This window comes from Zosterops lateralis (assembly GCF_965231275.1).
Source record: "Zosterops lateralis genome assembly, chromosome: 7".
Taxonomy (NCBI): Eukaryota; Metazoa; Chordata; class Aves; order Passeriformes; family Zosteropidae; genus Zosterops; species Zosterops lateralis.
This window is the reverse complement of record NC_139767.1, coordinates 5,402,077-5,422,223: the sequence shown is the minus strand read 5'-3', so window position 1 is coordinate 5,422,223 and position 20,147 is coordinate 5,402,077. Positions and strand designations below refer to the sequence as shown.

Below are 20,147 nucleotides of genomic sequence, written 5' to 3'. Positions count from 1 at the left end.
TTGCCCAGAATTCCTGACTCTATGAATGTAACTTCTGGATATATTTGAAAGCATAGCATGAAAAAGAGAAAATCTTTTGTTTTCTTTTTAAGATTGCATCCGTCCCCGAGTCCAGCTCCAGACAAGTCCCTTGTGCCACCTCAGGACCCTGAGCAGTCACTCACAGAGTACATCCATCGCTTGGAGGCGATTCAGCAAAGGCTGCGAGGGGGGCAGCCAGGTAAGAGCCACCTTCTGCCCCTCCTCACACCTCCTGCAAGCCTAGGCTGCTTTTCATTGTACACATGGCCAATAAAGAGCATAATTTTAAGGAATAATTATCATTATTTAAGTCATATCAAGACTGACTTAAGTCTCTGAAAGGAAACCTTTCTGAATCGTTCTTAAAACTACACCAAGTGTGGCATTTCTCTAAGTTCATACTGAAAGAGAATACAGGATAATTTCCTGTGATTTCTGCCCCCATCCTGTTCCAAGTCTAAACAAGCAAGTGTTGCAATTTAAATGAAGCTGTGTATGGAGTTAATTTGCTTTAAAGTCAAACATAGCTGTTGTAATAGCTGAGCAGGGCTCTCTCTGCAGCACCAACTGTAATGCTTCCTTTATTTATCACTCCCTTATGTTCATAACAGATTTTAAAAAAAGATTTGGAGCCTGGTAAATACAGCCATCTAGCTAGCTCTAAGATTTATCAAAGAGCACACAAAGGATTTTAGTGGCACTTAGTTTTGCTATTTAAAACAGTTCCACCAAATCTCTAGACCAAATTTACTTAGTTTAATTAGTCTAATTACCTCCTCTTGTTACATGCTGGTTGTAGCAGAGAAAAACCTTGTCCTGAGGAGGAACTTGCAGACTGTCATCACATCATCCTGAAATCCTGAAGAGTTTGGGAACTTTGATATTGTTCTCAGCAGGCCTTTACCTAGAAATTTTATTACCATGACTTTGTGGGTGGGTGGGTGGGTGGGTTTGTGGTTTTTTCCCCCAAATACTGCAGCTGCATGGCTGATACAGATAGATAAACAGATTTTTAGACTTGAAACATTTCAGCCTTTATGGAAGTAACACATTTTGCTTCACTCCAAGTGTGCTCATGAGCAGCACTTCTGTGAAAAGTACATATAATTTTTGTCATTTGCATGTCAGCAGGACAGTAATGTCCAGGCATTACAGAATGATGCTGCAATCTTTAGAACAGTGCTGTCAGCCCAGTGATTTCTCAGTTCCTAATGAACTTTAGGACATCTACTCAGTGGCAAGACCTTGCTGAGTAGATGTTCTAAAGAGTCACTACAGGAATGGCAGAAGTGAGCTGTCAGTGGGGGTAAAGCAGGCCTGTAATGGAGCACTGGTCCCAGGGTATGAAGGTTTGCTTTGGCAGATTTTTAGGCTTTCAAATCCTATTTTAGATTGCTCCTAGGTGGCTCATGAAAGTTAGAATTGCTTTCAGTGTAGCTCATATGAAGTGCTTTGAGGAAATACCACGCTGCTAATTGTACACTGTTGCTTCATAACACAGGCAGTTTTCTAATATCAATCTGTTTTGTTGTTTTGTTTTGTTTGTTTTTTTTTTAATTTAGGGCAAGTGCTAGGTTCACCTCATCAGAGAAACCTTAAGTGATGGGAAGGCTGATGAAATCTGTCCTGCAAGTTCCTGCTTCCTCTGAGTTGGTCCTCACTCAACAGAGGCACTTGCAATCTCCCATGCAACTGAATAAAGGGCAGTGCTTTTACAGCAGATTTTTATATGATTCCTTTTATTATATTTTAGTACTTTAAGAGGGACTTACTTTTCACTAAGGACAATGTTTTACATTCTCATGTGAAATTAAGTCAACAGCTGAAGTGTGCCTGCATCGCTGTATTGTAAGCTGCAAAAAGTCTCTGTGGTGTTTATTTTTCTATAGTGTATAGGTGGATTCCTTGTAAAAAAAAATTATTAAAATGGCATTTTAATAGTGAATTCTTACATTGTGTGGTTGTTTATTTCTATCATACCTATTTATTTCTTTTGCTGCTCCTGAAATTGTTTGGGTTTTAATGTTTTTGTAGGATCATTCCAATTAAAGCTATAGCTCAGATACTCTCAAAAATATCAAAGATACCTGTAGCCTTCTATGAATTTAGGGTTTGCTCATCTGGTTTTTCAGTATGTAAGTCCTCTTTCAGTCTGTCCTATTTGTTCTGGACACTTTTAGCTTCATTTTTCTAGTTCAAAAGGCCCATAATTTTGTTTAACTCTATGCATTTTTGGCAAAACGTACCAAACAAAACCTATGAATTCTGTCTAATGTAAGTGATCCTGCTTCTGTCTGTTATCTTGTGCTGTAGCTACCTTCAGAGGGGCAGTTCCAAATGTGTATGAAGTTGCTGGTTGGAGAAGAAGAAAGAGGTGCTCTGGTGGTACACCCATTTCCAGTCAAAATATCTCAGTGCAAAAATGAGACAGATCAAAGTATCATGCTGAACAAGACTTTGCTGTGACATTTCTATATTTGTTTAGAAAAGGCATAGGAAGAATTATAATCGCAGAATATTTTAAACCTCTGGAAATGTGAAATCTCTACCTTTGAAGCAGATGTGGTGCTTAACTTTGGAACATGAGAAAAATATTTTCTGGAGGCAAATTGTTCTGCTGCAGACTATTAAAAGACTTTTCTCTACTGGTTATTGAGAATTATATACTGGCATTCATCTGAGGTTGTTTTATTACTTATTTAACTCCTTTTGTCTTGATAAACTCATATTTGTCTGTCAGGTAGATCACCATTTGCTTCTCTGGAAAAAATGTGTGGTAGAGATAGATCTTGGCACACATACAGATTTATTACCCCTGACAGCTATAGGAGAGCCCTTGAATTGATTGGGCATAAATTTAAGAGAGCTGTGAACAAACAATACTTGATTTGGTGTAAAAGCTTGGCAAAAGTAACTTAAATTGTCCAGAGTTCCAAACCAATTTGAACTAAGTTTAAACTGGCTCAATGACTATGTCATATTTCTTTTAAAAATTAGATTCTAAGAGTCCTAACAGTCGATGCAACATTGTCAGACTGCACACACTGAATGGTGCTGGTGCCCTTTTTGCTTAGCATAGCACGAGTTGATCCCCTTTTGGGAACAATGCATTTCTAGGGCACAGTTCAGAACGGGCACTAAACCCAATGTCTAATAGCACACTCACAGCTGGATGTTCCATGCTGAGTGTGAGCAGGAGGGCTGTGAGGCCTGAGGGCTCAGAGTTAGCCAGTCAATACTGACTCTGCAAATCCAAATCAATGCCTAGTTCTAAAAGTTGGCACTTCTATGTGGGCAATTCCTTTAAAGGACAGTTGGCACATCCTAGGGATCAGTTCTGTTTCCAGGGAATTTGGCTTTGCATTGGCACATTTTTAATTCAATCTGCTGGGGCTTTTTTATGTTCCAGAACATGCAGGGCTCTTCCCAAGCCTTGGCAGGGCTTTGCATTCAGAGCAACTTCTCTGTGGCAGTCAGTGCTTCCCTGCCTCACCAAAAGTCTCCTTGGGCAGTCACTGTTTCCAGGAACACAGGTGGGACATGAGGGTAAGGGGCAGGTGCTGCAGCCTCCTGTTCAGAAAAGGAATGATGCCTTGAGAGGGTACCTAGAACAGAGGCTAGACAGCGTTAAAGGAATAAAATAGGTGTTTTATTAAAAGGCCTTCAAAGGATGTGCCTTGGGCAGTACAAGAGCCTGGCTGAGGCTACACCCAAGATGGACAACAGGTCACATATTTTCACACTTTTTAAAGTTTTGGTCCATTTACATGTTGGGGTTAATTGTCCAATTACAGCCTCAGGTTATGAAGTCCCATCCTCCCAGACTGCTCTCCTCAATTTGCTGTTTGTACTTTCTGGGCCTGAAGCTGCAACGGTGTCCTTGGTTCTCAGGGTGGAAAAGGATTGTTTTGTGTAACTGAACTGTGAGGAGAGCTTGCTAACACTTCATATGAAGTTCAGAGTTATATCCTAATGCAGTACAAAATCTGGAAAATATGAAAGCTAAAACTTAAGGCACCAAAAGAATCCAACTCAGTAGGATCTGAGCTAGAGGTCCTGTGTTCTCTGTGGCTCTGTTCCCGTCAGCTCCGTGATACCCACAGACAGCTTTCTGAAGGGGAGTGGAAGCAAAAGCGTTTCTGCCCCGTGTAAGGGATGACATTTTAGGCAGCATGGTTTTCCTGGTGCTGCTGTAGTGTGTCTGTGCCCTCAGAGGGGCAGCCACATGGGACACTGTCCTGTGATGTGTTGGTCTCAGTAATGTGAGCGGAGAAATCGGGAGCCCCAACATGAACCCAATCATCCCAACCAGGAGCAGCGTTTTGGACAGAAGCAGTTGTCGGCAGAAGACTACTCCCCAGATTTCCTTATTTTCTAGTTCTAGGAAAGTTGCTACTGGCAGAGCAGTTTGTGTGGTCAGGACCGCTGGCAAAGTCCTGGATTTGCCTTTACCCGAGGCTCTGGGAGGCTGCAGGAATGCCAGAACATCAGCCTGGGCTGCCCTGCCCTTCACTGACCCTGGACAGCTGAACAGAGCAAAGCCACTGCCTCCAACCCCATCGCTTCCTGCTGCTCTCCTCTACTGCCCTTGGAGAGCTGGTTTAGAAAAGCCATTATTACTGATTTTTTTTTTTTTTTTTTTTTTTTCCTCTTTCTTTCTGCGGTCCCATGCAGCACTTTATCTCCAGGCTCCCACTGTGGAATCCTGTGCCATGAAACTGCCCCTGCCCTGTCCTGGGATACCCGGTGGGCCCCCTGGGCTGGGTCACAGCTCCTGTTCTCCCAGGGGAGGAAGGAGTGAGGAGGAAAAGGGCAGTTTCGGTACTTTCAGGGAAGGGGCCTCAGCCCAGCAGGTGCCGAGGCAGCGATAGCGGTGGGGAAAGGGAAGGAGGGAGCGAAGGGCAGCGGCGGAGCCGGCGGCGGGCGGGCCGCGCTGAGGCCCCTCCCCAGGGCCCGGCCCGGCTCTGCGGGAGCGGCTGCGCGGGGCGGTGGGGCCGGCCGCGCCTCCTCCTCCTCCTCCTCCTCTTCCTCCTCCTCCTCTTTCCCCGTCCCCGCCCGGCCCCGGCCCCGGCCCCACCTGCGGCGGCGCTGGGCGGTGGCTCCGGGCCGCTCGCTGCTGGCCGGCCGCGCCATGGCGGCGGAGCGCGGGGGCTGCGCGCTGGAGGCCGTGCCGCTGCCGCCCGACGTGCGGGAGAGCCTGGCCGAGCTGGAGCTGGAGCTCTCCGAGGGTGAGCGGGGCCGGGCGGGCGGGGCGGCAGGAAAGGCCGCGGGCGGCCGGGGCGCGGTGCCGCTGAGGGGACCGGGGGCGGCTTCTCCCGCCCGGAGCGGGGCTGGGCGGGCCCGGCCGGGTCCTGCCGGAGCGCTGGGCCGGGAGCCGGAGCCGGAGCCAGGAGCTGGAGCCGGGGCCGGGAGCGGGAGCTGGAGCCGGGAGCGAGAGCCGGGAGCGGGAGCCGGGAGCGGGAGCCGGGAGCTGGAGCCAGGAGCTGGAGCCGGGGCCGGGAGCCGGAGCTCGGGCGGGCCTGGGCCATCCCCGCGGCCGGCGCCTGCTGGAGGCCCCTCAGGAGCTCTTCCGAATGGACACTTAGTGTGCAGCTGCCTACTCTGGAAAGACAATTCTAGTTTAGTTTCATATCTGTTCCTAGCTGTAGCTAAAACCTTAAATCGCTCGGTCTGTATCTGCCGTTAATTTCCAACTTTTTCGCTGTGTATACCGGCAGGGATATGATGATGCTCGCTCCATTTTTTGTAGAACCGCAGAATCATAGAATGGTTTGGGCTGGAGTCTTAAAGCTCGCCCAGTTCCGTCCTCCTGCCGTGGGCAGGGGCACCTTCACTGGACCAGGTTGTTCCCAGCCCCGTCCAGCCTGGGATGTGGCAGTCGCAGCCTCTCAGCCGTGGCCTCACCACCCTCACAGGGAAGATTTTCATCCCAATATCCCATCTAACCCTGCCCTCTTGTCAGTGGGAAGCCGTTCCCCTTGTCCTGTCACTCCAGGCCCTTCTCCAAAGTCCCTGCAGCTTTCTTGGAGCCCTTCCAGGCACTGGAGGGGCCCTAATCTCTCCTTAGAGTCTTGTCCAGGCTGAACAGCCCCAGCTCTCGGTGCCTGTCTCCAGAGCAGAGGGGCTGCAGCCCTGGGCATTAATGGGCCCCAAAGTGACAATATGCAGTGCCAAGCAAAGGGTCACTGTGACCATTTCATGGATTTTCAGCCCCCAGAAGGAGACATCCCTTCCACCTCTGGGTCACTGTTTGGTGGTGACAGCCCTCCTGTGATCCCTGTGTGTGTTAGTGGTGGTGTCCCTGTTAAGGAGCTGGGGAGGGATGTTTTGCATGCTGATGCTGTGGCGTGGCTGTCCTGCAGACAGGCAGGTATGAGCACGCGGTACAGGAGGGCATGCCGGCGTGGAGGTGACACAGGCACCGTGTCCTGGGAGCAGTTCTCATTGCATTTTCCCCAGTTACACTGTCAAGCTGCACCCTTGAATAGAAGAGCTGAAAACCTGTTCGTACCATCTGTGGTTTTGGGATTAGGAGCATTCAGTTGCACTTTTCAGATCAGCAGGTTCAGGTGGGCGAAACTGGGGCTCTTTCACCTAAATGTGCTGCCTGGTTCAGGTCACGGTTTCAGAAGTTATTCTCAGGTCTGCTGTCGTCATCTCCAGTGTGGAAGCTTTGGTGCAGAGGCAGGGGAAGAGTGTAGGATGGTGACTGTTGTCCAAGTGTAACCTGTTGCTGCACGTCTGCTGGCAGAGTCAGCAGCAGTAGCTGGCCTGCCCTGCTGCATGTGTGAGATGAGTTCCTGCATGTGAGCCGGGACCGTGTGCTCCCTGGCCGTGCTGGGCACAGTGCTTCTTCCTGTGTGCCTGCTGACACGTGCAGGGATATCCTGGGGCTGGCTCCTCTGCGCTGCAGTTCCTGCCTCTGTGTTTGTTTTACTGATAAAATGGTTTTTTGTAGGTGGATCTGCAGTATGTTAGACCTGTGAGGCGCCTGAAGTGATTGCACGCTGTCCTAGTGCTGGGGGTCTGATGTGGGGTGTGTATCCAGCTGGATTAATGGAGTGATTTGGTCCGGGGGTACTGTGATCTTGAATTTCTTGATCATTCTGAAGACTTAGTTGATGAGCTTAGATGTGACTCCTTTTCTGTCTTTCTAAACCGGAAAGCGTTTCAAGTAGTTCTTCAACATCTGGTAATACATTCTGTGCTTGTATCCTGCCATTGCTTAATGTTTGTATGGGCAGCTTTTAATGGAGCCCTGCATCATTAATGCTCACAACTTGCTTGCTTGGAGAGGAAGGAATAGCAATCTAAGATTTCTTAGGCTGAATGTGCCTCGAGTTAGGGAAGGTCAGTACTTGGGCGGATGTTCCCATCATCTGAGAGGAAGTCTGAAGGGAGAAAGAGAAAAGGAGAAACGTGAGAGCAAGTTCCTTTCTGCTTTGTCTGTATACTTTGTTAATTGAAATACTGTGTGTGCTGTGATGAGGTAGGAATAATGTCTGTTCTCCTCGATTACATTATTTTCACCTGTAAGAAATAAGTCAGGAAGGTGATTAATCTCCTTTGATTTTGCTTCAGATGATCATAGCAAAACTTGGGAAAAGTGTTTGAGGTGTAGAGAAGAGTGTAGACATGAGTACATTGCTACTTTCTAAAGACAGCTCAAAATCCTAAGTAGAGCATTCAGCTGTGAAGAATTTTGGATGGGAATGGAATGCCAGTTCATACTACCATTCCAGTCAAGTGCACTGTTGGGAATCCTTCAGCTTTACAAGATCCTGATCTCTTGCTTGGCATTGTATTCTTCATGTACTAGAAAAATAATAGTTTGGGATAAAAAGTGAGCCTACTATGGTGCTACTGTGTTGTTTTGTTATATCAACACTAATTTCTTTCTTGTTGAAAAAAAAAATTGTCAATCTTTTAAAGGGAACTAAGAGACCTGCCACAACCTTTTGGGGAGATACGGACAGTTCTGAGAGTGTGCCTGGCACCTAAGCTGCATTTCAGCTGATGGATGTGGACTAGGCTTGCTTATATTAAGACTCTAAAAGGCTGCAGCTTTCTGATGTAATGGAAAGATGCAGAGTTCCCTAATCAGACTGGCAGTATCTGTGTCTCTGACACAGATGGTGGGGATGCTGTGGAGCTCCAGTACTTCAGGTTGTTCATTAGTAACTATAAAACACTGGTGTTTTGGGGTTGGTGGGTTGATTAATTTTGGAGGTTTGGTGTGGTTTTTTCTTCCTTGCTCTGAAAGAGAACTAAGGTTATAAACAGTTCTTTAAAAAAAAATTATCTGCAGTGGAGATTATGTAGGAAAGGCATCAATGTGTATTTTAAAGCCTGCACTTGTTTGATGATACTGCATCATATATATGTATAATTTTTTATGTACCTAAATTACTTGTACGCCACTTTGGAATTGGGTGGGGTTTTTTGCTTCTTCTGGGTTATCTGTGCAGGAAGATGCTTCACTTGCTCCTTGATCATCTAAGGACAAGATACATAGAAATAGTCAAAATTGTGTAATGTGTTCATGTAGCAACGAGGACCTGGTGTCAGCTTGTGTTGGCTTTGTCTTCCAGGACTGGTGGTGGTGGCAGTGCCCTCAGCCAGCAGTTCAGGGACTTACAAGAATGTATGACTACATTTGTTTCTTTTAGTGGAAATTTGTGGTGCTTGTTGCTATCTGGATCCTGTTAGTCTGGGCTCTTTGGATACACAACACAGAATTTGTGTTCAGTAAAAATCGGATAAAAACTGCAGGAGGTGTTGTTTGACCAGCATGTGAGTGGTACAGCATCTTCTTGGTCTGAATTTCTGCACCTTGAAACATCAAGTATATGGATTTGGGTTTTCTTCTGTTTGCTAGGAATTTGTATGTTGGTCTTACTTTGGGCTCGGTGAACTTGGAGGTCTTTTCCAACCTTAATGATTCTATGAACTAAGCTGAAACTCCAGACAGAGATAACCTACAGTAAAGAGGCTGAAGAGGGTTTTTTGGCTAGTTCAAATCTATTCTATTACTCCACTGACTGACAGATGGAGAACGCTCTTTTCAATGGCTTGTATCAAAAGGCTGTAGGATTAGTTTGGAGATAGAAGAGTATTTCATATAGCTTACCATGTTAATTATAACCTCAGTTATTTCTCAGTTGTTTTTGGGGAGGAGCATTTTCCACTTCCTGCCACATGGCTCATTGGTTTCTTGTGAGTCTGGCTGAGCTTTAGTGGCAAAGGGTGCAATTTACATGGAGTGGTCAGCGGGCTCATTGCTCTGGTTCCCCTTCAAATGTTTACATCTTCCTAAAGTGAAAACTGACTTCATGTGATTTTTATCCAAATTTTTTATTTCCCTTTTAAGAAAGGAAGAAGTTGTATGTATAACAAGGAAGTTTTGGGGATTTTTTGCAAGGTTTGGGGGTTTTCGTCACATCTTGAGGTACTGCAGGTAATTCCTGAGTGGAAGAAGATACCAGCTATGAAGTATTTCCTGAAAGAAGTAAAGGTATTTAATGTCTGACATCTTCGGCTACTGCAAATATTCTGGCCATACTTCAGCAAATACTTTTTGTAATTAGTTTGATTGGGGCTTTTAAAACAATAAATTGATAAAAGAATGAGCTTTTTTTGTGAGAATGCCTTTCTTATAAAACCTAAAGGTAGTGGTCAGAGCTGAAAAGTTTAGGTCCTTTTGTTACAGCAACAGTATTGATGCGGTATTAAATTTATTTTTGTGAAATTGTGTGAGGAAGAGACACCCACACACACTTGCGCCTGTTTTTCTTGTGATAAATCATGGTATTTAGAGTTAAGTTTTTTTCTGGTCTCTAAAATGGTAGTTTTCTGTTGTGGAAGTCTTGGAAATACATATGATCTGAGGTTGTCAGTGGGAAGAACTGTTGTGACTGGGGAGACAGATGGCAGTCTGTGAAACTTGACCTGCAGCACCTTTCTTGCTTAATTTCTGGGCTCTCCAACAGAAACTGTTAATTGTGTGATAGTACCTGGGGCTTGCCAAATGCCCCTGGGGACTGAGTAAGTTTTCCAAGCTTGTTCTCACACGTTAACACCCTGCGCAGGGCTGGGCACCTGGCTGACGTCCTTCAGGCTGTCCCCTCCGACCCCAGAGCAAGTGAGGAACTGAGCCCAGCCCCAAACGCCCTTCTCAAAGGAAAGCCCCTCAGCTACAAGAGTGCAGACAGCTGCACCTTTCCCCCTCCTCCTTGACTGCATCTTTTATCTCTCTTAAGTACAGGTCGTTATCATCTCTTAGGCAGCAGATGGGAGAAAATTCCCTGAGAGAAAATAAAAAAAAATCCTACCCTCTAACGTTATCCACCCCGAATTTTTTCCTATACCAACGTGTTACATCAAACTTGAACTTTTAAACTATATAATACATGCATGACCCCAATTATGTACATATATGTATCTAGATCTAGATGCAGGCACAGTGTGACAAGGTCCCCTTGAGGGATGCATCATGTCTCTCCATCCTTTTGCAACATCGGGTGTAACCTGGTCCCTGAGCAAAGACAACCCCACAGATGAGTTCGTCTTTGCTTGAGGCAGAATTGATCCAAACTGTTTTTCCCAGGACACTCTCATGTGTGCCACTGGAACCTTATCTCTGTTGTTGTCAAGGGTTCAGATTGGGCAGGTCCAACTCCGGTTGGTGGTGCCTCTGGGGTTAACTAACCAGGTAGTCTTTGCTAAATGCAGCTCCCAGTTTTTGAAAGTCTCCCTGCCCAGTGCCCTCAAGATGGTTTTGAGCAGTCCATTGCACTGTTCAACTTTCCCAGCAGCTGGTCCTTGATAAGGGATATGGTCACCCACTCAGTGCCATGTTCCCTAGCCCAGGTGTATATAAGGCTGTTTTTGAAATGGGTCCCATTGTCCGACTCAATTCTCTCAGGGGTGCCGTGTCTCCACAGGACTTGTTTTTCCAGGCCCAGGATGGTGTTCCGGGCAGTGGCATGAGGCACAGGGTAGGTTTCCAGCCATCCAGTGGTGTCTTCCACCATGGTCAGCCCGTAGCGCTTTCCTTGGCGGGTTTGGGGAAGGGTGATGTAGTCAATTTGCCAGGCCTCCCCATACTTATATTTGGGTTACTGCCCACCATACCACAGGGGCTTCACCTGCTTGGCCTGCCTGATTGCAGCACATGTCTTACAGTCATGGGTAATCTGAGAAATATTGTCCATGATTAAGTCTGCTCCTCATCCTCATTCCCATATATAGGTGACATCTCTGCCCTGATGGCCTGAGGCATCATGGGCCCATTGAGCTGGGAACAACTCTCCCTTGTGTAGCCAGTCCACATCCATCTGTGACACCTCCATCTCTGCAGCCTGATCTACCTGCTCATTGTTTTAGTGTTCCTCATTGCCCCAACTTTTGGGATCATGGGCATCCACATGACAGACTTCCACATGTAACTCCTCTGCCCAAGTGGCAATGTCTTGCCATTCTTCAGCAGCCCAGATTGGTCTTCCTTTACGCTGCCAGTTGGCTTTTTTGCCCCTTCCTGGCGCCACAGCCATGTGCCAACTGAACCAGGCTAGGCTAGACCACATGGTGCCCCTTAGCAAGGCTTCTATATTCAGCACTCAAAAAACAGGTTACCCAGGAACTGTTATTCCTTTTCCACCCTTTCCTCTCCATGCCCTCAGGCTTCACATTGGGCTCCAAGAGTCCTCAGAATCTTTCTGTATCAGGAGGGTAAAACAAATTGACCCATTTTCTTTTTCTGCCGTGTCTGATGTGCTGGATGATCAGAGATCTTTTTTTATTCGCCCCTCTGTTTTGGAAGGTAATAAGAAGCTGGTTAAGAGGCTCTTGTTGAATTGACCTAAAATATTAGCAACCATGTTAGAAAGCACTGTTATAGCAGTGGAACAGTACAATTGGCTCTCCTTGGCTCTCTTCCCTTTTGCTCTCATTCCCACTCCCCCATCATGCTCATTTTCCATCGTTGTTATTCTGCTGTCCCTCCCTTCTCTTTTTTCTTCCCTGCCTTCTGGAACATGGGAGGATAAGCAATGTATCTGGTCTTATCTGGGAGCATCCTTACACTTCTTACCTTTAGCTGTTTCTAATGAAACAGTTTGGTGAGCAGTGAGGACATCCAGTCTTATTTTGTTGGCTCTGGCTTCCAGCTTAAGAATGATGGTGATGCACTTAAAGGTTTGCAGAGAAAAGGACTAAAAGTATTATTCTGTTACCTTTATCACTGTGAGGAAACAGATGATTCTGAACCAGGAAAACTGGGATTGCTAGATCATTAACTTCCTTTCCCACCAAAGCAGAATTTCAAACTCAACCAGTTAGGTGGTTGGGGCTTTTATTGGTTGTCTTTTGGATTTCTGCTGTAGTTAACCAGTGTTTAAATAAATATCTTCCTTGTGTTCCAGTAGAAGTCTTGTTATTCTGTTATACGTTGCTTTGGCAAGGAAGGTTAACACCTGGTGAGGAACAAAAGTATGATGACAACCTGTACATTAAGAAAATTAATTTAAAAATTAAATTTATTTTCTTCCAGGTGCTCTTGTGCAAGGTTAAGCTTCCCTTAAAATTATAAACACACATTTATGAAGTAAATTTACCTTTATAAAATTAGCATTGAACACTGTCCTATGTTTTACCTCCCTATCCTTCCCCTAAACCTAAATTAAGCTCTGCCAGTCTTGAAATCATGAAGTGCCTTTTTCTTTTCCATTTTCTAGTTAAAATTTTGTTGGGGAGATTTTTTTCCTTTGGGTTAGTTTGGTTTTTTTTAAGGAATAAAGTATTCCTCTGAAATGTGATTTCATTGAAGGTGGGCTGTGGCATCTCTTCCACTGCAGAAGATGCTTGATGACATTTCATACAGCTGAGTTACAGATGGATCACCCAGTTCTGTTACTGGAAGACAGACTTTAATGTACCTGTATGCAAATGGGAGGGAAAACATATCCGTCTCTCTTGATTACATGACAGTCATTTGGTTATTAAGAACCCTTGTATTTACCTTGGAGTAAGTATCAAAGTGTTTGACAGTTTCTTGGCACAAGGTTTGTAGCTCTCGAGGAAACACAAACTTGGTGCATTCGCCTGAGTTTTCTTGACGTGATGATTGCAGACTCAAATTCAAAGATGATAGAATTGTTTAGGCTGGAAAAGACCTCGGAGTTGATGGAGTCCAACTATTACCCCACCCATGATGTGCAGTAAAATAGAGTGTATGATTTTCCTGTGCAGTTCTGCAATGCAGAATTCAGGGGACCAAGTTGAAATGTGTGACTGAATAATTAAAGCCTCCAAATCGTCATCGTATCCTTCTATCACATTCTCACTGCTTTATTATGAGCTTTCTTCTTTCTCAAGGTGGTGTTTCCCCAGCAGTGCTCCACAGGATACAAAGGTTTTAAGATTCTGTGGATTTTTGTTGTTGTTTTCCTCTGTGGAGGCTTGTGCCTTGTAGTGGGTGTCTGCATTTTACAATTCAGTGAAGAAAGAAGCAGCTCTTAATCTTCTGTGTCTGTTGTTACCTTTTAAAGGTCAAGACATTTCTATTTGATTATCTCTGTGTACGTCCCTTTAAGAACTTGAGAATTCCAACACCTGGTGAATCCAGTTGCGTCTCATCCCTCAACTAGCAGGGAGGTTTTTTTTTTCAGTGTTCTGCAGGATGCCAGTGATGTCTGACAAAAATCTGCCTCATGCAGGATTTGCTATTTATGGACACTGAAAAGATACTAATAGCTGGTGTTGTGATATTATGAAGACAGATGCAAATAATCTCTTTTTTTGGCTTTTTGTTATAATTCACTGTGGCTCAAATTTTTAATTTTTTTTTTATTTTTTCCTTTTTCCTGCTTATAGCCATATGGCCTCAGAGCTGGATTGGGTTGAGGGCAGAAGAATGGAAGTGAGTGCCAATACTTCAGCTTAGCTGCAACAAGAATTCATACCCAAAAAAATTTTTTTTCAGCGTCTGCCTCTATCTGTACGGCTGTTCCTTCAATATGTTGTGGATCCAGCCTCAAATGAAATGTAGGACTTGCTGATTGTAGCAGCATTTTGTCCTAGAACTTGAAATATGAAAGGTCCCATAAATCATAATCAATATGTTTGTGTCCCACAGATCCAGGATTCATCAGATACAGGGAAAATACCAGCCAGCTCATTGTTTTATCAAATAGTGTTTGAGAAGTTATTTGCTCAGGGAGGAATGAAAACCTGTGTTGGGAGGTGGGTCGGATATAACTGGGGGGACTGCAGCTCCATATGTACCAGCTGCCTGTGTATCAAGGTGGAATTCTGTCAAAGTCCCACATTATGAGATTTCTGCCTTACATTATAAGGAGTAAGAAATGTTAATTAAGAAAGCGCCAGAATGTGTGGTTGCAAAGAAAGCACGTCAGACAGGCCATGTTGTGGAGGCGCACAGTGTGGTAGGGTTAAGAAAAGGCCTTGAGACCACAAAACATTTGTTGGCAATTATGTGTTGTGTTGTCTAACAAAATTACTGAAGTTTCTCGTTTCAGATGTTTGTGTATAATTTGTATTTGGTGGGAATTACTTCAGCTTGCAAAGAATATTCACTGTTTTCAGAGATGGCAGCTCAGTAAAGACTTTTTCCTTCATTTTTTCTTTCAGAAACAGTATTTGAAAAAAGCAAATTTAGGTGTGAACATCTTTTCTAATTTTTTTTACCCACTAAGCTCTCATTTGCTAAGTAAAAATCACTAAGAAGCCTAAACTTTATAAACCAGCTAGTTGAGGTTGTGTAATACATGCTGTGGGAATTCAAATGGTTGTACTTGGGGATGCTCATTCTTGCTCTTGGCTTTTTTCTGCTGCCCTTGGGTTAGATGTCTGTGTAGTAAAATGCATGACCTTGAAACTTCTGAACAGTCAAGCAGATGACCCCAGAGTCACTCCTGGCAGGAGCTTGAGGTCTTACTCCCTGCCTCCCCTCTCCTGCCTTGCTCTAGTGGAAACATGTTAAGAGCTTCACTCTGGAGTGAAGTCTTCACATTCCTCCCAGTTTGACTCTCCACAGTCTCAATTGACTTCTGGGCTACACTTAATTGTGTACACAGAAACACCAGTGAGGTCAGGATTAGTTTGGCTGCTGTGGGTTTGTGGATTGTATTTTTGCCATGTGTTTGTCTGCCTTGAGCAGTTTGGGGAACTGAGAAAGAATATATTCTGTGGTGGTCAGATCCAGATCTGTGGCTGGACATGGGTTTGAGCAATAACACAGGGGTCAAGGCAATGGCTGCTGTTGTCCCTGTACTCACTTTCCATGTACAGCCTCCTTGTTAGAGAGAGTTTGGGTTACTTTCCATGAATAATTGAATAAACCAGTCTGTTTAAAAGATTGACTTACAGTAATCAACCAGTGTAATAGTGCTACAGATGAAGAAATGTGTTAAGGAAATGAGTATTTTTAAATAGGAAACTCTTCTGATGAACTTACTGGTTGGAACAAATTGTATTTGTAATTCTAGACTTTTCACAGTTGTGAAGCCAGGATGTATCAGCAACTATTGCCTAAATAAATGCAAAGTCGTAGTTTTCTTCAGATTTGGGTTTTAGCAGACACTGACAGGGCTCTGATTTGATTTGATTTCCACAGGACATCAATTTATCTGTGCCTGAGACTGACCATTAACAAATGAGACTCTCCCTTTCCTAGCAGGAGGTGTTTTCTTTCAGAATGTTTTGATTCTGCTAACTTCAGGTGCTGGGAATACCTACAGCACAGGTGTCTACAGGAGGCAGGGGCTGGGATGAAGATCTGCAAAAGATATCACTATGGATATTGCCCTTTTCCCGTTTTTTTTTTCCCGGTTATTTGATTTTTACTTCATTGTTACACAAGTAACTTGTGACACAGCCCCTCAAAACTAGAAAAACCTTCCTTGACACAAATATTCTGTATTTGCTTGGAGCTCTGGCTCGATGCTCTAATCTTAAATTACTGTTAAGATTATAAACCATAGTTTAAGTTATAAAATGTCTGGGTATAAATCCTTGTGTATGTTACTTTTATCCTAGCAGTTATATGGGTCTTAAACTGTGAGATAAGTCTGTGTAGCAGAGTTGTAGCAGGGTAGTTGGGATGAAGTGATTACAGGCTGGTTTGAGACAGAGGAGGAGTAGCAGAATGCTTAGAGAAACCAGAAAATGGTAGATAGCAGTAAGAAATAAATAGTCTTGTATTTTTATTTAAAATGGAAGGCCTATAAATTAGATTTGACAAACTCAATGGCTGAGTATGTACTTACACAACTGCTGTATTGCTGATCCTTCTTCTTGGCAGGACCAGTGTTCCCTGGACTGCATCCAGAGGGGGAAAAATATTTTAAACATACAAAACTTGTGAATAGCTAATAACTGATAGCTTGTTCTTGTGATCATTACATGTTTCCTGTGCCCTACAGCACCTCTCTGCATCTTCCATGGGCAAGCTCTTGCATCAGGGTTGCCTGTACCATTTATTTGGGTTCCTCCCTTTTTGGGTTAAGGCCTTTTAGCCACTATTGTGCTACAAAAAGATTTTTCCTCACTGTGGAAAGAGCCTTTTCTTGGTTTTATGCACTTCTGTCCAAAATATTCCGCACTAATAATAACCCACAAGGATTTTTGGAGGATTTTCCATTTTTTATTGAATATTTGTAAGTAGTGAAGTGATAGACACTTTATGCTGCACTCTGCAGGGCTTCAGTCACATGTTGGTGCAGCTGGTGCAGGTTGGGAAGCCCAATAAACTGACTCATGACAAGAGGTGGCCTTGCTGTGTTCAAACAAGCAATGTTTTGACACTGCAAAATAAAGAGGGATTCTGAATCCGGGTGAGATAATTCCCTGGGGTGATGGAAGGGGACTGTGGGATAGGTTGATGACTCATGCAGTACTGATGCTATCAAAATTGTGTTTTCATCACATGAAAAAGGTTCTCAATGGCCTTTTATAAGGGAAGCTGTGAGCTGCAAAACTTGAGAACTTACTTTGTGGCCCATCATCAAATATGACACCTCATATTTGGAGAATGATTGCAGTGAAATTGTAACCTGGTACTGTGTAAAGAGCATCACCTAATTTTGGCCTAGAAGGACAGTATGACAGTTCACTTGAAGTTAATGTTGCTGTTCTGTAATTAGTAAAAGTATCTTCAGCAAAATGTGTTTCAGATTAATTTAAATAGAGATAATTCTGTAAGCACAATGCTTTTACATTGTGACCAGAGGAGGGTGATTTTTTTGTCACCCCAAAAAATCATGGGTGACATATTACCTTCAGATGATAAACCTGGTGGTAGTGTAGTAACTTCTGCAGAATTGTCAGTTTATAGATGTTTCTAGTAACAGTGAAGTGATATGTATTTAGTGGAATTAGCAATTGGTGTTTTATGGTAAATGCAAGTGGGGTATATTTTGAGACTGAGGAAAACTTAGGTTTAAAGGAAATCCAGTTGCTGTCTTTAAAGGAATTGATATTGCGCCTTTGAGACTCATCTTCAGGGTTTTTCAGGTGTTTCAAGAAAGTTTCTGGTGTCTGGGCTTTCACTTGGCATTTCTGGAGAGTCTTAAATACATGAGTTTATTAGCAGAGATTCTGAGCAGAGGGTCCTTGACTGAGGGCTGTTGAAAGTGAGGCATAAACATAGAAATAAACGTAGAATCTGTAATTTGACAGAAGAATGTTGCATTGATGCCTTCAGCCTTCTTTTGGTCTTTCAGTAGATCTTACTGGATCTTGATACCATGTTAATAACATTGCTGATTTCCAGCTTTTGCAGGAAGGGGCTTTACTGGTGGCTTTCGTAGTGAAATTTTTTTTGCTCACAACAGAGAAAGTAACAGCAGGATCCTAAGGAAAATCTGCATGCAGAATTATTGACTTTGAAATTGCTTCTTTTTCTTTCCCAACTGCAGCAATTTGGAAAATTTTTTTAGGGATGTTGTATTAGCTTGACATGTAGGATTTCTTGAGAATTTCTTTGTTTTTTTCTTTGTATTCTTCTGGGGGTGCCTTGATTTAAAAGACAGGTGTCTGCTAAGGAAAGTGGGAACCTCCTTTGGAATGGAAAATATGGTCCTCTCCCTCCAAGTTATTATAACTTTGAAATTAAGGGGCTTTCAGGCAAAGATGTGGGAAAAGGAATAGCAGTTCTTTACTAGTATATGTATATATATATCTCTATGTATGAAAAGGCAAACAAAGAGAGCAGAACCCCCCGGTGCAGTTCCGCTCGGGGCCGCCAGGGGCGCTGCGGGCTCCGGGCAGGGCGGGGCGGTGACTGCCCCGCGCCGGCAGGGGGCGCTGTGCCCGGCCCTGAGGGGAGGGCGGCCATGGCGGCCGGGCTGGGGGGAACGGGGGCTGCAGCAGGGCCGGGGCAGAGCCTGCAGGGCAGGGCGGGCTCACCCCGGAGTGGCAAACAAAGCACAGCACAAACTCCACAGCTGTAGCAGGAACCACAGGACATCCCGGCAGCGCAGGGGTGCAGGGCTACAGTGTAGCACAAAACCCCAGAGCGGTGGCGAAGAAATGGCGGGGTTGGGCAGGAGCAGCCCAGCCCCCTCACACAGCAGACAGAGAGAGGCTCCCTTGGGCAGGAAAGGGGCTCAGGGTCCTGGGGTTTCCCCTGAGGCACCTGAGCAGATGAAGGATCCCCTCTTTGGTGAGTCCAGGTGTTAATAATGTCCCAGTGCAGCGATGCTCTCACGAGCAGAGCTCCACTCACGGTAGGAGAAAGGCAGCAGGAGACAGAACCCCGCAGTGGTGACAAACTCTCCTCACAGCAACCTCAGCTTCCCTCCTCTCCAAATGCTGAGAGAACAAAAGAGAGCCAGGAGCTGCCCCAGCCCCATTTTTCCCAGCCCAATTCTCGAGATATCTCCACTGCTCCAAGAGAAACCCTCAGACAAGAGGAGTGCAGCCAAGTGCTCTCCTCCCCTGAGCTTGGCCATTTTTTTGTCCCTCCTAAGTGCCCAGTCATTATTGTCTCCTGGCAACATATGGGAAAAAATATGGAAAAAATTCCATAAGAGAAAGAAACAAGAAGAAGAATCCTAACCCCCAACAGGCCTCTTTCTAGAATCTTGGGGAGAAGGAACTGTAGCAACTGTAAAAGCTTTCAAATTTTAAATTTTTTAAGTATCTTTCAGAATTTGGGAACTAAAATTGCTTTCTAAATATGTGAATAAATCAGTCAAGCTGTTTAAAGAGCACTTGAGCATCAAATAGAAATGTATAAGAATTTTTAATTATTATCCACTTGTGTCAGGTTTAGAGTGTTTTAAACTCATGGTTTATGGGTTAAATCAAGTACACTGGAAAAGTTGACGAGATAATTAAGGAAAACTAGAATAACTTTGGTCCTAAGAGAAGCTAAACTTCTGGAGAAATGTCTAATTTCTGAAGCACTGGAGAATTTAGCCATGCAGCTGTAGAGAATATAGGATTACAGGGATTCAGTGGTTTTCATAAGACCAAGGCACATCCTAAGAAGACACATAAAAAAATCTGAAAAGCTCTGCAGTTTGGAGGTATTGGAAAGTCTAAAATTGCAGAATTTTGGCTGAAGTATAGAGCTGTTAATAATGGCATGCCAAGACAGTTTTCTTGGGAAAGGAGTTGCATTACTAAAAGGAAAATTTTGTTCAAATACATACAGATGTGTGTGTGTGTGTGTGTAGGTATGTATATGTGTGTATATATGTATATAAATTGATAGTTTTAGAGCTCTCTTGCCAGACAGCTGGAGAATTTCCAGGAATAAAAATCAAAATGCTCATTAATTAATAAAAGTCATGGTAGAGAAGTGATTTTTTTTTTTTTTTTTTAAATTTCCTGGTCTTAATCAAGACTAGGGAGAGAGAAGACTGGGGAACTTGAGAAACCTTGTCTAGATGAAAGGGGCAGAGAAAGTGAAACAGCATTTGTACAGGTCACATCAACAGCTTCTACATATTAGATTAACAGGAATTTAATTGTTTTAAAATTCACGGCTGTTTATGAAATGCAGCAAGGCAATTAAAGTGTCTTCTGATCATTAGTTAAAATGAAAGGACTGATTGCAGCTGTTTGAAATCCTTAACTCTAAGAGTATCTGCATGTTCTGT

At 44.1% G+C, this 20,147-nt stretch overlaps 2 protein-coding genes across 10 annotated transcripts in view; both read left to right on the top strand.

Annotated features, from left to right (window-relative positions):
- PCNT (pericentrin) overlaps positions 1-1,982 on the top strand; it is a 70,972-nt gene extending 68,990 nt beyond the window's left edge. For 4 of the 8 annotated variants that reach the window (XM_083864961.1, XM_083864964.1, XM_083864960.1 and 1 more), the window contains 2 exons: positions 93-220; positions 1,584-1,982. In XM_083864961.1, coding sequence (XP_083721087.1) covers positions 93-220; positions 1,584-1,624 — 169 coding nt within the window. In that variant the 3' untranslated portion in view covers positions 1,625-1,982. The remainder of the gene's footprint in view (positions 1-92; positions 221-1,583) is intronic. The other 4 variants (XM_083864963.1, XM_083864962.1, XM_083864959.1 and 1 more) reach the window with 2 other exon arrangements.
- A 3,061-nt stretch (positions 1,983-5,043) lies between these two features.
- Positions 5,044-20,147, top strand: part of DIP2A (disco interacting protein 2 homolog A) — an 80,148-nt gene continuing 65,044 nt past the window's right edge. For both annotated transcript variants that reach the window (XM_083864808.1, XM_083864807.1), the window contains exon 1: positions 5,044-5,249. In XM_083864808.1, coding sequence (XP_083720934.1) covers positions 5,153-5,249 — 97 coding nt within the window. In that variant the 5' untranslated portion in view covers positions 5,044-5,152. The remainder of the gene's footprint in view (positions 5,250-20,147) is intronic.